Below are 18,882 nucleotides of genomic sequence, written 5' to 3'. Positions count from 1 at the left end.
TAATTTAGAAAATGCAGAGCCCCTTGTGCACACAGGCCCACATCAGCAAAGTTCCCAAGAGGCAGTGGGGGAACATGACCCAGAGTTCCTCTGGAATTTGTACTATCCTTATTTAAATTTCTTTTCTTCCTAATCAATTACTTAGTCAACCAACTGACAGATACTTATTGAATGCTCATGAGCATTGCTTGGGTGCAGGGGAATATACCCAATAAAACATTGGCCCACCCCTCAAAGAGTTTAGAATTTTTACAATCTTGAAGAGATAAGACTTAAAATTTGCAAACAACTCTATGTAGTTGAGTGTGCTAAGTTTTATGGCTCAAATTATATATATTGAAGGAGTCAAGAGCAGGAGAGTCATCAAGGAAGTCTTTATAGTGGTTCAAACAGTACTGCATGGAATTCTGACCAAAAATGTTCCATTAGTTTGGGTGGGGAACCCTTCATCTGGATTATTTGGAACAAGGATGTGATAGTTGGAGCTCCAGCAGTCACCTCAGGTGACCTAGAGAATGGATGCTTTGAGCTGCTGATGGTGGAACCAAAGGATAGGACCCTAGGTACCTGATGACATAGTTACCATACAGTAATAGGTTACCTGTCTCTGATCTTTTAAAATATGACATAGAAATAAACTATCTTATTTATTTTCTGTTATATGCTGCTAAATAGAATTCCAACTAATTCAGGGTCACTTTATCCAGGCTGGACTCTTAGTCTAAGTTGTAGCGACCCAGCCAGCTCTGCACTAGCTTTATTAAACTATGGTTTATGCTCACAGGCTTAGTCCCAGATTGTATTTTGTAGGAAAACCCTTCTCTGTTCCTTCCCCTCCCAATACTTTGCAGAAAATTCTTACTAGGTTCCCCTTTAAAAAGTTTATGTTCTTTAAGACCACTCATAAAGTCCTTGGAGTTAGTCCTTAAGCAATAGCAGCATCCAAAACACTCCTTGGAATTTTATCTTTAAACCTAAAGGAAGAAAATGCCAGGGGAAAGCCCAGGATGTAAGAGTCTGCATGTCCCATCGCTTAGAAGCCATGGTTTTATTGCAGCTAGTGTTACCACCGCTCACGGGGTTCTAGTTCTGCAGCTTTGGGTCTTTGGAAGTTACTTGGGATTCTGCAGGGATGCTACTCTTTGGTTTACAAAATACTGCCTTGGAACATGAATAGAAATGAATGCCCCAAATATACTTAAGCAAAGTCTATATGATCTAAAACTCCAGTCTGAAAAATGATCTGTTACTCTCAATGATTGACTCACACTCAATGTCTGGGTATCTTATCAGCTGTGCAGGTGCCAGGAATTTATATTAATATATTACCAAAACCTGATTTTTCTAAAAATGGTTGATTTAATGGACCTTATGCTTCTTTTATAAGCCTCAGAGACCTGCAGTCTTTTGCATTTAAATTGCAATGGTAATAGAATGGAGATGGACTCTCTCACACACACACACACACACACACACACATGCATACAAACTCCATGTAACCCACATGCATTAATACTGGAGCTCTCACCCAGTTGTGCCATTAGGTTTAGCTTCCTTCTGCTCAGCTTCAAAAAGATCAAGAATTAAATAGGGAAAGTTTATAAAACCTGCTCAAGATGTTGCAAAGCTCTCCTCTTTAGATCCAATGCCTACTTTCTAGTAGGCTTGGCCTGGTTTCTGTAGCATGGGCGTACAGAACATTTCTGTAGTTAATCTATCTATACCTCATCTTCTTTCAGCTTGCAGTGATGGTGAAGAAGAACCAGATCGGAAGTCTGCTTCTCTAGGATGGACTGATACTGCAGGAGAGAACAGTAGGAAGTCTGCAACTCCTGTGTGCGGCACTCCAGTTCTTGCTGAAGGGCCAGCAATTTTTTCTTCAGTTGCTGAAGTTGTCTCAGATGACACTGTTTACTGGACCCGAACTCCATTGGTGACTCCTCGAATGCTAACGCCTGTGCTTGATTCTTGTTCTACAGCATAGATAGAATGTACCGAAAAGGTTTAGATCATCATTAAGAATGCATTCATTCTTTGATTTTTTTCCTTTGTTCAACCATTCACATCCACCTATCCACATTTTTATCCTTTCATCTACAGAAACTTATTAAACATTTCTATTAACAAGAAAATATATCACTATTTCCACTCTGTAAGAAGGATTCAATAGAAGAAAAAGATACGGTTCTTACACACCAAAAGCTTACTATGTAGGTCAGAAGAAAAAACATACACATAAAGGGTCTAGGGAGATGCATGTATTAATAATAATATGCTTATATCTTGCCTTTCCATATAAAGATGACACAATTGACCTGGAAGGAAAAGGATTTCTGTTCATGGTTCCTGAACTAAACTTATTAAAAACACCTGGGTAAAGAAGTATTGAGAGGAGTCAAGGGTAAATTCTTGGAGATTCTGGAATGCTGAGAAACGGGAGGCAGAGATATTGTTCAGGTGCATCTGGGCACTGACTTTGTCTCCTTCTGAGGGAGATAGGACCTTGCAGATTCTGTGTGTGTGTGTGTGTGTGTGTGTGTGTGTGTGTATGTGTGGCTTGAACTCTCCCTGCCAATCCACAATCTACCTGAAATGCTGCTAGTCTCATCTTACATTTTCATTCATTTATTCATTCAATAAATATATGCTGACCACCTACTTTGTGCCAGGTATTCTCTGGCAGGACACATCCATGAGTTGTTGGTGTGCCTATGTTTTCTTGTCCAACATCCTTTATGAGAATGACAGGTGAACGAGAGATGAATAAAGAGGGTAGCCTGTGGCACTTTTTAACTCCCATCTCTGCTAATAAGATGATGACAATAATCCTCCTACTCAGACCCTGTTCAAATCCTGCTCCCTTCCTGTTTTTCTCTGCAAAGCCGTCTTTACGCCAGTACCATAGACTTTACTGGTACATCCTTAATGTGGTATTTCAAATTCTGCCTGTGTGTTTTATCTTATAATTAAGTTATAAACTCCTGGGAGGCAGGGCCGTGTCTGCTCCTATGGGACCGAGATTAGACATTTATACATAGCTATGTATTGAATGAAAGAAATGAAAATAGAGTCTAAGCAATCTCATTGGCTCCCAAGAATTTGAAATTGTGAACTTGGGCTCATTAACAGAGTACTTTTAACACAATGGCTTTAAATTCTCTAAAAAATTACCTTTTAAAAACAGTTTTATTGAGATATATTTTATATGTCATTAAATTCAACCATTGCTAAATGTTCAATTGAGTGATTTATAATAAATTGATAGAATTGTGCAACTGTCATTACAATCCAGTTTTAGAATGTTTCCCTCACCACCCCCTCAACAAATTTCCTCATGCCCATTTGAAGTCATTCTTTTTTCTATCCCCAGCTCCAGGCAACCACTGATCTGTTTTCTGCCTCTATGGATTTGCCTTTTCTAGACATCTCATACATAGAATTGTATAATATGTCATCTTTTGTATCTGGCTTCTTTCACTTAGCATATGCTTTTGAGGTTCATCCAGGTTGCAGCAAGAATCAGTATTCTGTTCCTTTTGTTGCTGAATAGTATTCCATTGTATAAATATGCCATGTTAGGTTTATCTGTTCATGAGTTGATGGATATTTGGATCGTTTCAGTTTTTGGCTATTACGAATAATGCTGCTATGAACATTAACATTCTAGTCTTTATGTTGATATGATATTTTCATTCAGTTAATTTGTTCAGCAAATATTATGGTGCACCTACTATGTCAAGCACTGCACTAGGTAATGGGGATATAGCAGTGTATAACACAGACAAAAATCCCTGCCTTCAGGCAGTTTGCATCTAAAGAACATAAAGGCACTAATGCATTTCCTATTGCTTTTTTGTCTTCTTTTTTTTAAAGTTTTCTTTCTAGTGAAGACATAGGTATTTTATTAGAGTCTTCTTTGACTTTTAAACTGAGATCTGAAGAAAAATAAGCAAGTTGGAAATGATTTTATGGAAGTAAGATTAGTTCTTAAAATTACCGTCCAGAGTTAGATATGACCCTGGAAGTCATCTGGTCCACCAGGTTTCTCAGCTAGATTTCCATTTGGCTGCAGCTGCTTGAAAAGATGGAGAGTGCTGGCCGTCCGTAGGAACCGGTTCCCATATTTAGTCAACCTTTCAGCCCTACTTGTGGTCAAAGAGATTATAGCTATTGCTCCTTCCTTGCCTATGTGGCCACTTGATCACAGAAGGAAATTAATTGGCCTGGCATGATTTGCCTTTTGAAAAGTCACGTTGGTTTCCACCCAATACTTTGTGCTTTTCAAGTTGATGCTAATTGACTGATGTTAAGTTCTGTATTTTCCCTGATATTGAAGTTAAGCTGACAGGTCTATAATTACCAGGATTGTCCTTTTTCCCTTTTTAAAAAGATGAGCACTTCATTTACCCTTTTTCAGTCTACAGGGACTTTCTTTATCCTCTTGAGTTCTCAAAAATAATCACTAGCAGCTATGTAATAACACCTGCCAATTCCTTAAGTACTCTTCGAAGTATGTCATCAGGCCCTGCTGATTTGCCTAAAGCCGGCTTTTCAAAATACTCTTTAACCATTTTATTCCCTATTCTTGTGTGCCCTGACTAGGTTGCCATTGTTCTGATAACTGAATTTCTGATTTTTTTTTTTTCATTTAAGAACTACGAAGTCTCACTATCTTTTTCCAGTCATCGTCATGAACTTCTTTTCCTATCTTTGACACACTAAGTGAGATATTTCCTTGGAACTCTAGTTTAGCCTCATATCACTAGATAGGTTTATCTGTTACTCTTCATGGCTCCTACAAATTGCATTTCTTGTTCTCTGTTGTACTGGTAGAACATACTGTGTGTTTCAGTGACATGCATTTCTTTTGGACACGTCTGTGTGGTTTAGACGTTCATCTTACCAGTGACCTCTGCTAACCTGAGATTCACTTTTTTTTTTTAAAAAAAAAAAACTCTTTATTTTGGAATAATTTTTGATTTACAGAAAAATTGCAAAAGTAGCACAGAGAGCTCCATATATTGATCATACAGCTTTTCCTAAGGTTAAATTCTTACATAACCTGGTACATTTGTCTAAACCAAGAAATTAAATTAATGTTGGTAGATTACTACGAACTATAATTTATAAACTGGATTCCGCCACTTTTTCCACTGATGTGCTTTTTTTTTTTCTATTTCAGGACCCAGTCCAGGATCTCATATTGTACTCAGGAGATTCATTTAAATTTGTTTTTCATTTTCAATGATTCAAAATGATACTGTGTGATAATGTCCATCAAGATTCTACTAACCTTTACATATTCAACAAACTATTTTTATCTATAGGACTCAAACTAGGCTTGTATAGTTTTATGCTAAAAATAGTGTCCTCCATACACTTCAAAGCTTAGTTTGACAATCTGATCTCTACTGCCATCAGGGCATGCTCCCTGTGCCAGCACCCGGGAATAGAGGCTGGGAAAATTGCTCAAAAAAGCCCTTCCTTTTCTGGTTTGATCATTTTATTTTGATACCTCTGTAGTTCATTTCTCCTTTCACTGTAGTTGAGACATTCTTTTGATTCCTGGGCAGGGCCAGGACTAGAGTGCAGCAAGTGAGGTGCAATTTTTAAGGAGGGGCTCAGTTTGAGGGCAGAGCAGGTGCAGGTTGGCAGCTGAAGAGTGAGTGCCCACAGATTTTGCACCTGAGGGACCTCACTTGCTTCAACCTAGACCCTGCTCTGTTCCTGGGTTTTGGAGCATAATGTGTCCTTGATTTACAAGGTTGAATCATTTTCTTTCCTATCACTTACCCCTTGCCTGCCACTCCTTTTGTTACACATAACCTCTGCTGTGATATTTCAATTTTCTCATGTACCTGTGGCCCTAAACCATGATTTCTTGCATATTTCTCCAGCTCCTTGTTAGATATTAGTCAAAATTTTAGAAAGTCTTGGGTTTCCCCTTTTTTTCCCCACATTACATTTCTTTACAGAAGGTAGATCTTAAAGGGATTTTCTGAGTGGATGAGTATAAGCCTACATCTAATTGTGTATTTGTATGCGTAGTCTGCAATTTAAATTCTGCACTAAGTGCCAGGAAAAAAAAGAGCTTGTTTTAAAGCTTGTTTCAAGCTGTTAGACCTTCTTCTGGGCAATTAGAATACTCAAATGCGATTTAATACCTTTCTCCTTCCAAGGTGCCAGATACATTTATAAGCCACATAGTTTTCCCTGACTGGGGGAATAAGTAAACTCATGACAGCAATGATGAAAATATCCTAAAATGTTAATATTTAGAAAGAAGTAGATTATGATAATCTTCTTCCTGAGATCCATTTAGGAAAACCAATGAATTTTTCTATATTTGTGACTTCCTAAGGAAGGGATAGCAATGCTTGGTAAGACAAGGTAGAAATGCTCTGTCGGTAGCATTTTTAGGGCATCGCAGAGGAACAACTTGTGGTTTCTGTAGCGGGGTAGTAAGTCCTGGGAGAACTCGAACAGACACGATGAAAAGAGGCCAGATGCCTGGCCGCAAGTGTTGAAGAACACAGTGGTTGCTTTCACAGCCTCCAAGAGGCTAACTTGGGGGTCCAGCCACACGTCTGTGCAGCCAGTACCAGCTTTACATTTACCGAGAATCCAAGTCACTAAATGGCAATGAAGGCCATAAGTAAGGAATTCTTGGAAATCCAAAGCGTTTAGAGAGCTGTGGGAAAACATCTCCCAGCTGGCTCCCCAGCTTGTGTGGATAAATTTAGAGACTGGTTTAGAGACCTTAGGTTTAGCGTTTCCAAAGAAAGAAAACCTCAGGCTGAAATGAAGTTGCCTCAGCTGCTCAACTGCCTAAACTACAGGTAAGTATTAGTTCAACATCACAGTCTCAAGAAAGATGATCAAGCCAGGAGGTTTTAATGTTCACACACGTGTAGGGTAAGTGTTACTGAGGGTCTTGGCTTGAGCACCTCTGAAATCAGGCTCTGTGATAAGGAAGTGAATGTTAAGTAGTGGTCTATGTGGGAGGTGATCTTAGGGAACTCTGGTGAGGAGTGGGGGACTGGGACAAGGAAGGAGAGGAAGCTGATACAGGGTGTGTCATCAAGCCAGTTACCAATGTGGGCCACTGGTCTCAATCTTCCTACTGAGGAACTCTGAGAGAGCAAAGAGCATGCCTCAAGTTACCTCTGAGAAAGCAGACAGGAAGAGAGGTTATTCAGTCAACCATCTCCCCATCTGTTATTGGTTGAGGGCTGCTTCTAGGGACATTAACTCTTCAGCACTTCAGACTGTCCTTTGATTGGGTTCTGGCATCACAGGCAATGAGAAGCAGGTATGGCAGCCAAGAACCCCTGCCGTGCTAATGAACAGCAACACCTGGGAACAGGTGCGATGGTTTTTATGTTCATGGTTGACTCAGAAGTTTGTCTGAGGTCCCTTAGGAGACACTACTCTCCTTCTATCACTATGATCTGGTATTTTCAGGGCAATGTGGCTGTACGTACAGGTGTGAAAGGCTAGATAAGGAAAAGACCGTGTCTCAGATGTAGATGACCTTGGAGATAATTAGATTGAAAAATCCTGAGGGCAGGAATGGCATTTTCCATGTGTGTGTTAGTGTGTGCGTGTTTACTTCTCTCTCACTGCTTGCTCAATAAGTACTCTTGAGTAACCAGTAGAACTTCCTATTGTTCCTGCCCAAGGGAGCAGAGGTAGGTAAGCGGGGTGAATCGCTTACGTGGCTGCCGTTCAACATTGCCTCCTCCACACAGAGCTGATTCTCTTGCAAGGTCTTCCCCTGTCTCTTGCAGACATCATGCAGATTCTTGATGTCAAGTTGCAGGCTCAACAGCTTGCTGTTCAGGCTGCTCACTTCTCTGTCTCTCTCCAACGCCTAGGCAGCCAGAAAAACAAAAGCATCAATTATAAGCTATCAAGAAAATGCTTACTTTCGTTCACTTAACAGGTTGACAGAGACTTTAAATTTGCTGGAAATTTGTCCATCAACTCATAGCTGTTATTACTCATTCTGTGTAACATTTACATAGTTTCCATTTGCCAGGTGTCTGAGTGCTCTGCATTATTCAGACAATTACTTATTTATATTAATTAATCTTCACCACACTGCTGTGGGTGCATCACAGACAATTCCCCTGTTTTTCAAGAGGAAGTCAGTGCCTAGAATAATTCCAGGCATCTAGTGGACTGTCTATAAATATTAATGGCTCTGCCACTGAGGAAACGAACATATTGAGATGTCAAATGAACTTGTCAAGACAAGGATAGTGAATCGGTGATGGAGTCAATGTGGGATTCTGAAATCTCTTACCTTTCTCTTCTACCACTAAACCAAATGATCTCCCTCACCTACAAACCCAGGGCTTTTCTTTGGAGGTGTTCACCAATGGGAACAGAAGCGAAAGCCTTGGGTGGTATAAGATCCCTGTCTTTGATTATAAGGGAAGAGGATTAGCTAATTGTTGCTAGGTGAGAATGGATAGTAGTGATCAAGATCAAGATTGAGAGTGTGGAGTGTAGCAGCTTGGGTGGGGCTGAGGGTACAGAGCTGTGGGAGGGTGGGGCTCTGTCACACCAGGATGCCACCTCCCGCGCCCTCTTGTGGATGGCAACGGTATGAAAAGGAATTAGGAAGAAGTCCTCTGTGAGCCCGCGCAGCGCCTCAGTCCCGTTACTGTGCTGGCTTTTTACAACACTCATGAGCACAGGCATTGCCACCTCTGAGTTTTAGATCTAGGAACTGCAGCTGGTGGGCTTATGGTAGGTCCCTGTCTCTTAGGCTAGATTATGCCGAAGGTTCTTAAGTGAGACTTCGTGGCATCTATTAAAGAAACACTCCCAGGAGAAACCAGCAAGGAAGAGGAGGAAGCAGGACAGGGAAGGGGAAGAAACCAAGCACAGATACAATTTCAGAAAAAGTCCTGTGTCAGTAGCTTTAGCCTGACCTCTCAGGGAACTCCAGAGTACAAGGTACACCTGAGAGTCTATCCTGATTGGCAGCAATGAAAGCTAGACTGTCAAACCGGCATCAGCCAGTGAATGGCCAACCGCCACCCCATGGGACGTAAGGTCCCCAGACTTGCAGCTCTCTGCTCCTACAGGCAAAGTGATCTCAGTAGTCTAAGGATAATTCTAAGACAGCTGCAGCTGCAAAAGCACACAGAAGGCAGAATGTGGGTGCACAGAGGTGGTGAAGGGATCTAAGCCACAGTGTCCAAGGCCCCGTATCTGGTTAGCAGTAGGGCCAGGAGAGCACGTTCTTCCTGACCCTGTGGCCAGTGCTCTGCCACCACATCCATCTGAATGGTCTGGCTTCCGAAATATATGAGCTACATAGTGCACATTCCCAGGGGGACTGGAGACCTGCTATGGAGATTGTAAATCAAACCTCACTGGACAGGGCAGTTGAAGAGACCTCTGCACAAGGCTGAGGGGGGCCAGAGGACAACGGCAAGAATCGGACACTGCAATGTCAGAGTATTCGGAATTCAGAAGGTTTCCCAGAAGTGCTGCTGTCTCAGCTGATTTATTTCTTCATTTCCATTTAGTACCTGGATTTTTTTTTTTTTTTTTTTTACCACTTTACAGTTTAATTAGGTTAACGGCATGGCTCTGTCATTAAAAGGATTTCATTATCTCAAAACTCTCCCTCCTCCTCTTTTGCTCCCATTCGTCGTTCCTCACTTCCAGAAAAATAACAGTGGATGTCAACTGCCCCAAGCATGTAATTACCATTAAGGCAATTACCAGGGATTCTCTTAAGAGAATATGTGTAGAGTGGCTAAAAAAAAAAAAAAAAAAAAAAAAAAAAAAAAAAAAAAAAAATTGGTGTACACTGTTTTCTAACTGGAAAACAAAATCCTTGCCTTAATAAGGAGCAGCAGTTTGCTTTAGATCCCTTTTGTCATGGTTGCTATTGCCACACTGGGAATAGGGTGTGGTGCCTCATTGGGAAGTGGGACCCTGGGGGTCCGCTTCACTCTTGCCACAGGATCATCTTTCTTTGGCATCTATGAGTAGATTAAATGACAACACAATGCTTGCTGTACATGAGAGCCAAATGCCCTATACTCAGTCTAGTGCACGGAGGGCTCACTAACAAAATATCAGTGGTATGTAACTTGAGCCTCTCTAACTTAAAAGTTACATGCTCTCTCTCTCAGACCAATAGAAATATCCCTTCTCCCTCCGGTTTTGGATGTCCTCCAAGTAGAACGTTTGATAGTGCAATTCTTTTGCACCACCAGAAGTTGATAATTGGATTTTTAATGTAGATGATCTCATCTAATTTGGACATTTAGCTTTGGCTCAGAGTCTCCAAGAAAATTTCTTCATTCATAAAACAAGAGGTTTGGAATAAATCATCTTTCTTTCAGGATTCCCTAAACCAAGAGAATAACAAATGTGTTTTGATGGATGTCAAATAAAATTTACTTTTGAAATCAAAACTTAACCATTCATGCCTAAAGACCAAATTTTAAAGGGATTTTGATGCATCAGAACAGGAGTGAAGATGCTGGGAGAGCAATAAGATGATTCCATGAACCATGTTCCTTTTTCAACTGTAGGACGTTATTAGAAGAGATTGTGTTCACCTCAGAACTCCAGAAAGGCAAGTGTTTCTGGGGTCCCAGCAAACCTGATTTCTTGCTAATATCTTGAGCAGATATTAGCTGTAAACTATTTATAATTCTATCTACTTTATGAAGGCTAAATTCCAGGCAGATGCCTTTTGAGTATCAACGTGCAGTAGGAATAGATTTAATGTGACATTTCATCAATCATAGCTCTGTAACCAGTACTAGGGCATGAAACGAACTGAGATTCATAATGCTGACCCTCAGGCACCATCTGATCCTGTCCTGGATCTGAAGTCATTAATGATGGCTGAAATCACAAGCCTTTGCTGCTAGATGAGTTTTCATTTACATAGGCCATGTACCTAGAAACCCAGTTTTGCTTATATGAGGTTGGAACCTGGTCCCTCTGCTTTGAAAGATACGACATCAGCAGCAGCCCAACTTTCAGGCAAAAAGGATGAGTGCTGATACTGCGGTTGCTACCATGCTCATGATAATTATTGGAAAATAGTTTATTTACTGAAGCAAATTTTCTGTATTGATTAAATGGGTCTTTCGTCAAAGAGGATGCCTTCCCAAACATGTATTTCCAAACAAGAAAAGAAATTTTGCTCTAGGCTTCCAAGTATTGACAGATAGCCTCATGCTGCTTCTTAGGAGAAGCTGATACTAAGTTGGAGCTTGTGATTCACTAGTACTTTTCAGAATCCAGGAGCATTGCAAAGATTCAAAATGGCAGCATTCCTGGGGATTTGGCACCTGAACAAGAAGCTTGGGTGGCAGTTTCCAGAGTAATTTTGGAGTCAACCAATAACACCTTAAAGGTCATCATCTTTGGGAAATTATCTTATTTGTCTGAGGATGCGGACAAATCTTCAACAATCAGTGGAAATTGACTTTTAACCACCACTAATACCACAATCATTCAAAATACATCAATTTATGGTGAGGGTTATGCTTTATGCTGAGGGTTATGCTTTAAAAAGCATGAAACCTTAAAAACTAATGTTGGTTCAGGAATTTTTTACATTTCATTTGTGTAATAATAGAGTTGGCAGTTATCTACAGTAAGTTCGAATACTATCATTGGTATTGCTAACTTGATTCCTCAGTTTACTTTTCCATTTATAGAAACATGACAGGTTTTGCATTACTTGTGATGAGAATTAATGGGTACTTATGCAAGGTTCTGCCTGTGAACAAAAACTTCAGAACCAATTATGCTCATATAGTGAAGAATGAGTATATATAGTGTTCTAAATTCCTTAAAAAATTGGCACACTTGGCCAAGCCTGGTGGCTCACGCAATAATCCTAGCACTCTGGGAGGCTGAGGCAGGAGGATTGCTTGAGGTCAGGAGTTCAAGATCAGCCTGAACAAGAGCGAGACCCTGTCTCTATAAAAAATAGAAAAATTAGCTGGGTGTGGTGGCGCATGCCTGTAGTCCCAACTACTCAAGCAGCTGAGGCAGGAAGATTGCTTGAGCCCAGGAATATGAGGTTGCAGTGAGCTATGATGATGCCACTGCACTTTAGCCCAGAAGACAGAGCAAGACTCTTGCCTCAAAAAAATAAAATAAAATAAAATAAAAATTGGCACATGGTATATGGCAGAAATCAGCTACCTATGGAATTTGGGCTAATTTTTGTCAGCACTTGGGCAGTTGCCGTAGACTTTTCACCATCATATCCTTGGAGAAATTATTCCACTAGAAGGTAAACTCCATGGAGTAGGAATCTTTGTCTATTTTGTTCACTGCTTTATCCCTAGCTCCTAGAACAATTCCTGGCACATTAAAGGTGCTCCAAAGATATCAGTTAAATGACGAAATGGCCTCCTCGAAAACCCATACAAGATCTTTGTTTCCTGCAGAACTGCCAGCAAGGCCTGGACAGCTCCGGTAATCCAGCAGGAAAGGAGTGGAAATGCCTCACCTTTTGGTACGAGGTCTGTTAAAAAGCATATGTCTTGTGGGATGACCCTATGCTAACCATAATAGCTCCTTAAATCCTTTCTGAAACAAGTCAAGGAATACATAAACACAGTTTGATCAAACAATTAAATTAATCAGAACACTCCATTTTTATATCATTCCAGATATAGAGAGAAAGTTGGCAACAATAGTTAATATAATATTTATCAAGTGCTTTTTACAGGCAGTATCTTATTTAATCCTTATACCAAGCCTTTTAAATAGGTGCTCAGCATTCATATTTTCAAGGCAAAGTGAAGGGGCAAAGGAATATTAGAGTAGGCAACATACTCAGTGTTATACTGCTAGACCCAACTAGCTCAAGTCTGGGTTCTTAAACGCTGTGCCCTGCTGCCCACCTCTGTCCATGATATTTTGTGATGCTTATAACTGGAATTTTGAATCACGAAACTTGAAAAGAATTCCCTGGTAACAAAGGTTCAACTCCATGTACGTAGAGGAGTTGGTACACTTACCTCATCTTTCATTTCCTTGGCAGCTCTCAATTCTCCTTTAAGCTTTAGCATTTTCTGAGCTTTGTTATAAACCTAAAAAAGTCCAAGTGTTTAAGATGGAAAAAGTATAAATGAGCCTGGCCCTTTAAAGATTTTCCCAGCTGGATCTATGCCCCTCAGCAGGTGGTTTGGAAAATTTTCCTGAACTGTTAGCAATACCTGCTTGCCTACTGATCGGTTTGTATTTTCAGTGTTAAAACCTTCACATGGCAGTAACACGGTTTTACATCTTTTCCAGAAAACCACTACTTGGTTCCTGAATTCACCCTTCTTGGAAAACAAAAGGTCTGAATCAAGTTTATTTTCTAGATTTCTAAGTATACATATGGCTCTGATATGGTTAACATTATGCACTTATGATGGACCAGACATGATGTGCATTACCCAACTTCATTCTCACAATAACCCTGGGAGGCAAGTACTACTATTATTCTCATTTTACAGGGAAGGAAATTGAGGGCCAGAGAGGCTAAGTGACTTACCCAAGGTCACATGAGCTCTCTTACTGCTCCATGAGGCACTTCCATTAATTTTTTAACTATTATTTTGAGTTATCTGAGGATGTAATATTTTTGAAGCATCAACTTGCCATAATATTGGTGCTTGTAGTGTTAGGAAACTTGTAAAGTGCTGAGAATTATCTAGATAGAATGCCTCCAAGGAAACAAAGGTTTTTGCACATGTATGTGTGTGTAAGTACAGGATGATGCATTTGAGGTCATAATGCACTGAACTTATTAAAATAATCTAATTCATTATGTTTTAAACTCTAAGATTAGAGGAAATTTCTACAAGGCACTTACCTGCAGAATAGTTCAAAGAATGAGAAGCTATCGAAATACTCATTCTTTGTAATGAACCACATCCCCACCCCTAATATAAGCCAAGAGGAAGAAAGAGTGCTGGTGATACTTGGAATTTGGAATGTTTTATGGAGTTGTATTCTGATTTTCTGCATTGTGTACTCTCTTAAGTCTTCATGCACACAGATGCATCATGGGAATGATGATGTAGCTCAGGTTACCTGGGAAGGGGTAGGCTAGGGGATGCTGCAGTAACAAACAGCCCCCAAATCTCAATGGCTTAAAGCTATGAAGGTTTAATTTTCACTTACACGACATGTCCTTTGTAAGTCAGCTGGCACTCTGCTCCACATTGTCCTCTGTTGGTAGAACTTCTATTATCTAGTATGTTGCCTGTTGCCATGGCAGCAGAAAGGGAATATAGTGAATCACACACTGGTTCTTAAAGTGGAAGTGACACACTCACTTCTGCTCACATTTCATTGGCCCCAACAAGCCTAACATCTTCCTTTGTCCCCCCAAAGAAATATAGGAATACCTTGGAGATATTGTGGGTTTGGTTCCAGACCAAATAAAGCAAATATTGCAATAAAGTGAGTCACACAAATTTCTTGGTTTCCTGGTGCATATAAAAATTATGTTTACACTATAGTGTAGTCTATTAAGTGTGCAATAGCATTATGTCTAAAAAACCAATGTGCATAACCAAATTAAAAAATATTGCTAAAAATGCTGACACAGAGACAGGAAGTGAACACATGCTGTGGGAAAAATGGCACCAATATACTTGCTTGACACAGAGTTGCCACAAACCTTCAATTTGTAAAAAATGCAGTACCTGGGAAGAGGAATAAAGTGAAATACAGTAAAACAAGATATGTCTGGGTTGGTGAACAACACAAGCGACTTCCACACTAAGCAAGCAAGAAGATTAAAATAGTGTGGCATCCCAGGAAACAAAAAAATAAATAAAATACTGTGGCATAAAAGAACACTAAACAAGGCTCTAGGCCACCAAGCTTGTAAACCTGGTTTAGCACCTAATTTGAGGAGTGGCCTTTGGAAAGGCCCTCATATCTCTGAGCCTTCATCTCTGCCTTTGTAAACAGGGGAGCTGTACTGAATTGTCTTTAAAGTCTTTCCTAGGTCTAAGACTTGCTGATTCAGTGCTCCATCATGATGGACATCTTTCTTTAGTAGGAACCATGAACTCAGCCCAAATGTCACATAAATTTGTCATGAAACAAATGTATCCTTGGAGTAATATTTCTCTACCGGCAGATCCACTAGATGGATGATGAGGAGATGATTCTTAAATCACATGAAGTCTTGTCCAAAAGACATGATTTTCTAGATTATGATGGTTTCATCCACTAAGGAGTTCCACAGCTATCGTTGCAAGGGCCAAGAACCTTTGGAAGGAAAAGTGGAGGGCATGGGTTCTAATATTTGCATGATAATATGTTGGACTTTGCTAAATAAAATAAATCAGAGGAAAAATAGAGAGCTGAATCTTGTTCCATGAAGGAGACACAGGAATCCTGTGAGTCATTAATAATAGCAGTGGGCAATTTGGAAGTGCTCATCATGAATAAAATGGAAGGGTTATATGAAAAATTTCTGATGCATTTGACAGTAATATTTGCCAGATGGATAAGGAGGAGCGCTTCGAGGGCGCCTCAAATGCTTTATGGAATGATCATGTGGACCTTCACAATGCTCTCTGAGGAGTGTGGCTGGACAGATATTTTGTAGAGGAGGAGGTTCATCCTAGAGGGAGGGGCTCGCTACCAGATCCCTGGTTACTGATTCTCTGGACCCAGGACTTCGTCAATATCTTCTCTCTTCTCAAACCCTTGTTACTGCATCTTCTATTCTGTCTCCTGCATCTCTGTTGAGACCTTCACTTCTTCATGCTTCATCTGCTGCATCTGCCCAGGGAACTACTTTCCTGTATTCAAAACTCCTGCAATTTGCTTTCCAAAGTAGGCCTTTTCTTGGTAATGGCTATGCCTGGAAAAAACAATTGTAGTGAAAACAAAAACGTGGTCAGAGCTTCCAGTGATGTTTCGTGCTTCCCCTCAGCCCACTCTCAGAGCACCTTGCAGACTGCCAAGAAACACCTAACACTACACCTCAAAATGGTGACTGGTATGGCAGATAGGAAGTGAGCTGTGCAAAGAAAAAGTCATTATTTTTCTATTACTCAGGCTCTTGGTTGAGCCCCATTTCTACCAAATGTCAGAAAACATAATCTTGGTTATTTATGAGAAAGTGCCATCATTTTCAGGTTAAAAATGAAATAGTTCATGATTCCCTCAACTTCTTTAAGGCCTCTCCAGAGTGTGCCTAAGTTCTGGCATGTTAGGCTGGATCCTGGCATCAGGGCAGCTTCTGGTCCATGGTCATGGGCATCCCTCCCAGCTAGAGTATGCTGAGGTGTCTTTGCCCTGGTCAGTAGGTTGCACATACTGCATCTTCCCCATGGTATGGGCTTTGGGTTGGCTAGCACTTTCTCATCCTCTGAAGATGTTTCTCCATGTCCCTGATGTAGATACACACACACACACACACACACACACACACACGAGTGATCTCACGCCCTCTCTGACCTGTCCTATCTACCTATGTTTGGCCTTGAGAAGTGCTAAGAGAAAGAGGATAGGATGCCAGGATCTTGTTTCCCTGTCCTTGGATCACTAAACCTATCTAGGTATTTATTGTTTTCCCTCCCTTTTGGCCCATCTCATAGATCTCACCAGGATCTAATTCTCCTGCTTATGTTCTAATTTCTATCCCTCCTCTTTCCTAATGAAGGGCTTTGTTTAGTTTTGGAGACAGGAAGGAAAAAGGATACAAGTCCAATGAAATACAGGTTGAGTGGGGCAGGACATGAAACACATCAGTTAGCACTTCATATGCCATCTGTCCACATTGGGTTGGTTACACAAGCACATAACCCCAGACTGCTGATGTTGGCTCTCTCCCCAAATATGGGAGCTGCCTGGGGATATGGTAGACTGCTGGCCTTAAAGCAACCCTGGCTATTCCTTTTTCTTAATGACCTTGGTGGATGAATATCAAGGATCTATTTTTCGTCACATGAAACACGTTTGTGTTTTCAGGGAAAGAAATGCTTTTCAGTTTAAAGTTAAAGCTGTTTTTCTTGGTTGGGGTGGTCAGTAGAAATCAACGTAGGTTTACCTATACTCAGCCATGTCTTTCTTTTACTTACGCTGCATTTTAGATTTTTCTCCAATGTTCTACCTGCAACCAATGAAAGTGTGAAGAATCCTAGAGTTCTTAATTGTTGAAATGATGAGAGGGTGTTCAAAATTTTGTCCATTTTAAAAAAATGTGAGCCCCATGAATGGACAGGGAGGCTCCTGTATGCTGACTTATTTTTACCCAGAATGCGTGGTTAGAGCCATAGGGTGCAGAGCCCTGGCTTGAAGAGAGTCCACCTTATTGGATCCAAACCCAGTTTTAAAAGCGAAAATCCTGGTCATGTAGGGCATATCTGATGGGGGGAGTGGTAGGAGGAGATGATGCTGGAAATGGTTCAGCCAGGGTTTGGGATTCTGTATAGTAACATAGGGAATAGTAACCTGATAACAAGGTCACTGACTGGGTAATAGTCCAATAGGATTGAGGCTCTTCTGGAGAGAAATTAGGGCTACTTGGATCTCCCCAGAAATAGACTTTGGGATGACAGAAGATATGAAGGGTCAGGAGGAGCAGGAGAGGGAGTCCCAGGATTTATCAGACTCACTGACCTAGGTGAAAACCTCTTCCCGTGGCTGTCTCCTTTGGTACCCTTCACAGAGACTGTTTTGTTGCCTATTCCAACATCTATAGTCTTTATCTTCTTTGGTAACAGAATCCTAATTTCATTGGGTGTCCACGTACTCATCTAAAAGACTTTATCTCCCAGCCTCTCTTGCAGCTGGCTAAGTTTTGGTCAGTGATTTACTTTGTTGCTGAAATGTTTCTGCTCTGGCCATTGGGAGCCCTTTCAGGTTGGCTCCTGTGCCCTTTCAACAAGCTCCCACTCTTGAGCACTTCCTTCCTCTCCAGCACAAGATGCTCCAGGTTCATCTTGTATTTTCCTTGCCCCAGCCACTTCTTTGTAGAGTCAGGGCTCACATTTTGACTCAAGTCTTGGACCATTGGGCATGTTAACTTCTCTGAGGCTCTGTTTCCTCACTTGGAAGCAATTGGAATAATATATACCTTACAGGGTTATTATGGGGATTAAATAAATAACACATGTGGACTGGGGGTAATATTTTAAAAATTTTAATGGGCTTTTTTTCTTTGCTCTCTCCAACATAGAATCTGCTTCTTGAGTTGCCCTGGGCTGCCTTATGCCTGGTACTATGCAACACAACTCTTGTCTTAAGAAAGGATTTCCCAAATTCTTTTATCTTCTCTCCCCAGCTCAGCCCTCCTCTACCTTCTCTCAGGTTTCAAAGGGCTCAACAAAAAAGTCAAGGTCTTTTGGAGGTGATATTATCAACTGGTATTCTCCTGCGTGCCTGCTTTCTAGCAGGAGAGGGGTTAAATACTTTGTGATAACTTCAGCACTGAACTGCCAAGTCTCTTAGGTTCAGCTCAGCAATCAAACTGCATAACCTAATAGAGCCCCTGGTGCTACGGGAAGCACAAGACACTGATTTATATTTTAATATCAGTAATTTCCACAAGAGCAACATTTCTGAGTGTCATTTTACAATTTCTGTCAAATGCCAGCTCAGTTTTTCTTAATTCTGTTTATTGTGTCTGAATTTGCAACCTCATCCGCAATGCAGATTCTTGGCTCCCAGGAGAGAAGAACATTTCCATCTTTCTCTGGAATGGGAGGGATGGGGATGAGGGGCAGAAATGGGCTTATAAAATAATTGGAAATGTAAATGAAGTACTGTTTATTAAGAAATGATTCTGAAGCACTTTTAGTTTAAAAAAAAAAAAAAAAAAGAGGCAGGCCCAAACAAACTTTGCAAAAAATCACAAAC

General features: G+C 40.7%; 1 protein-coding gene across 1 annotated transcript in view; it reads right to left on the bottom strand.

Moving 5' to 3' along the window:
• Positions 1-13,966, bottom strand: part of PMFBP1 (polyamine modulated factor 1 binding protein 1) — a 42,730-nt gene extending 28,764 nt beyond the window's left edge. Inside the window, exons 1-4 of the mRNA XM_069456502.1 lie at positions 13,868-13,966; positions 13,026-13,097; positions 7,718-7,873; positions 1,725-1,973 (exon numbers count right to left, since the gene is read on the bottom strand). Of these exons, the coding sequence (XP_069312603.1) occupies positions 1,725-1,973; positions 7,718-7,873; positions 13,026-13,076 (456 nt within the window). The 5' untranslated portion in view covers positions 13,077-13,097; positions 13,868-13,966. The remainder of the gene's footprint in view (positions 1-1,724; positions 1,974-7,717; positions 7,874-13,025; positions 13,098-13,867) is intronic.
• Between the last annotated feature and the right edge of the window lie 4,916 nt (positions 13,967-18,882).

The sequence above is a fragment of the Eulemur rufifrons genome, chromosome 23, assembly GCF_041146395.1.
Source record: "Eulemur rufifrons isolate Redbay chromosome 23, OSU_ERuf_1, whole genome shotgun sequence".
NCBI lineage: Eukaryota > Metazoa > Chordata > Mammalia > Primates > Lemuridae > Eulemur > Eulemur rufifrons.
Note: the sequence above shows the minus strand (reverse complement) of the source record. Positions and strands in the feature narration are given on the sequence as shown.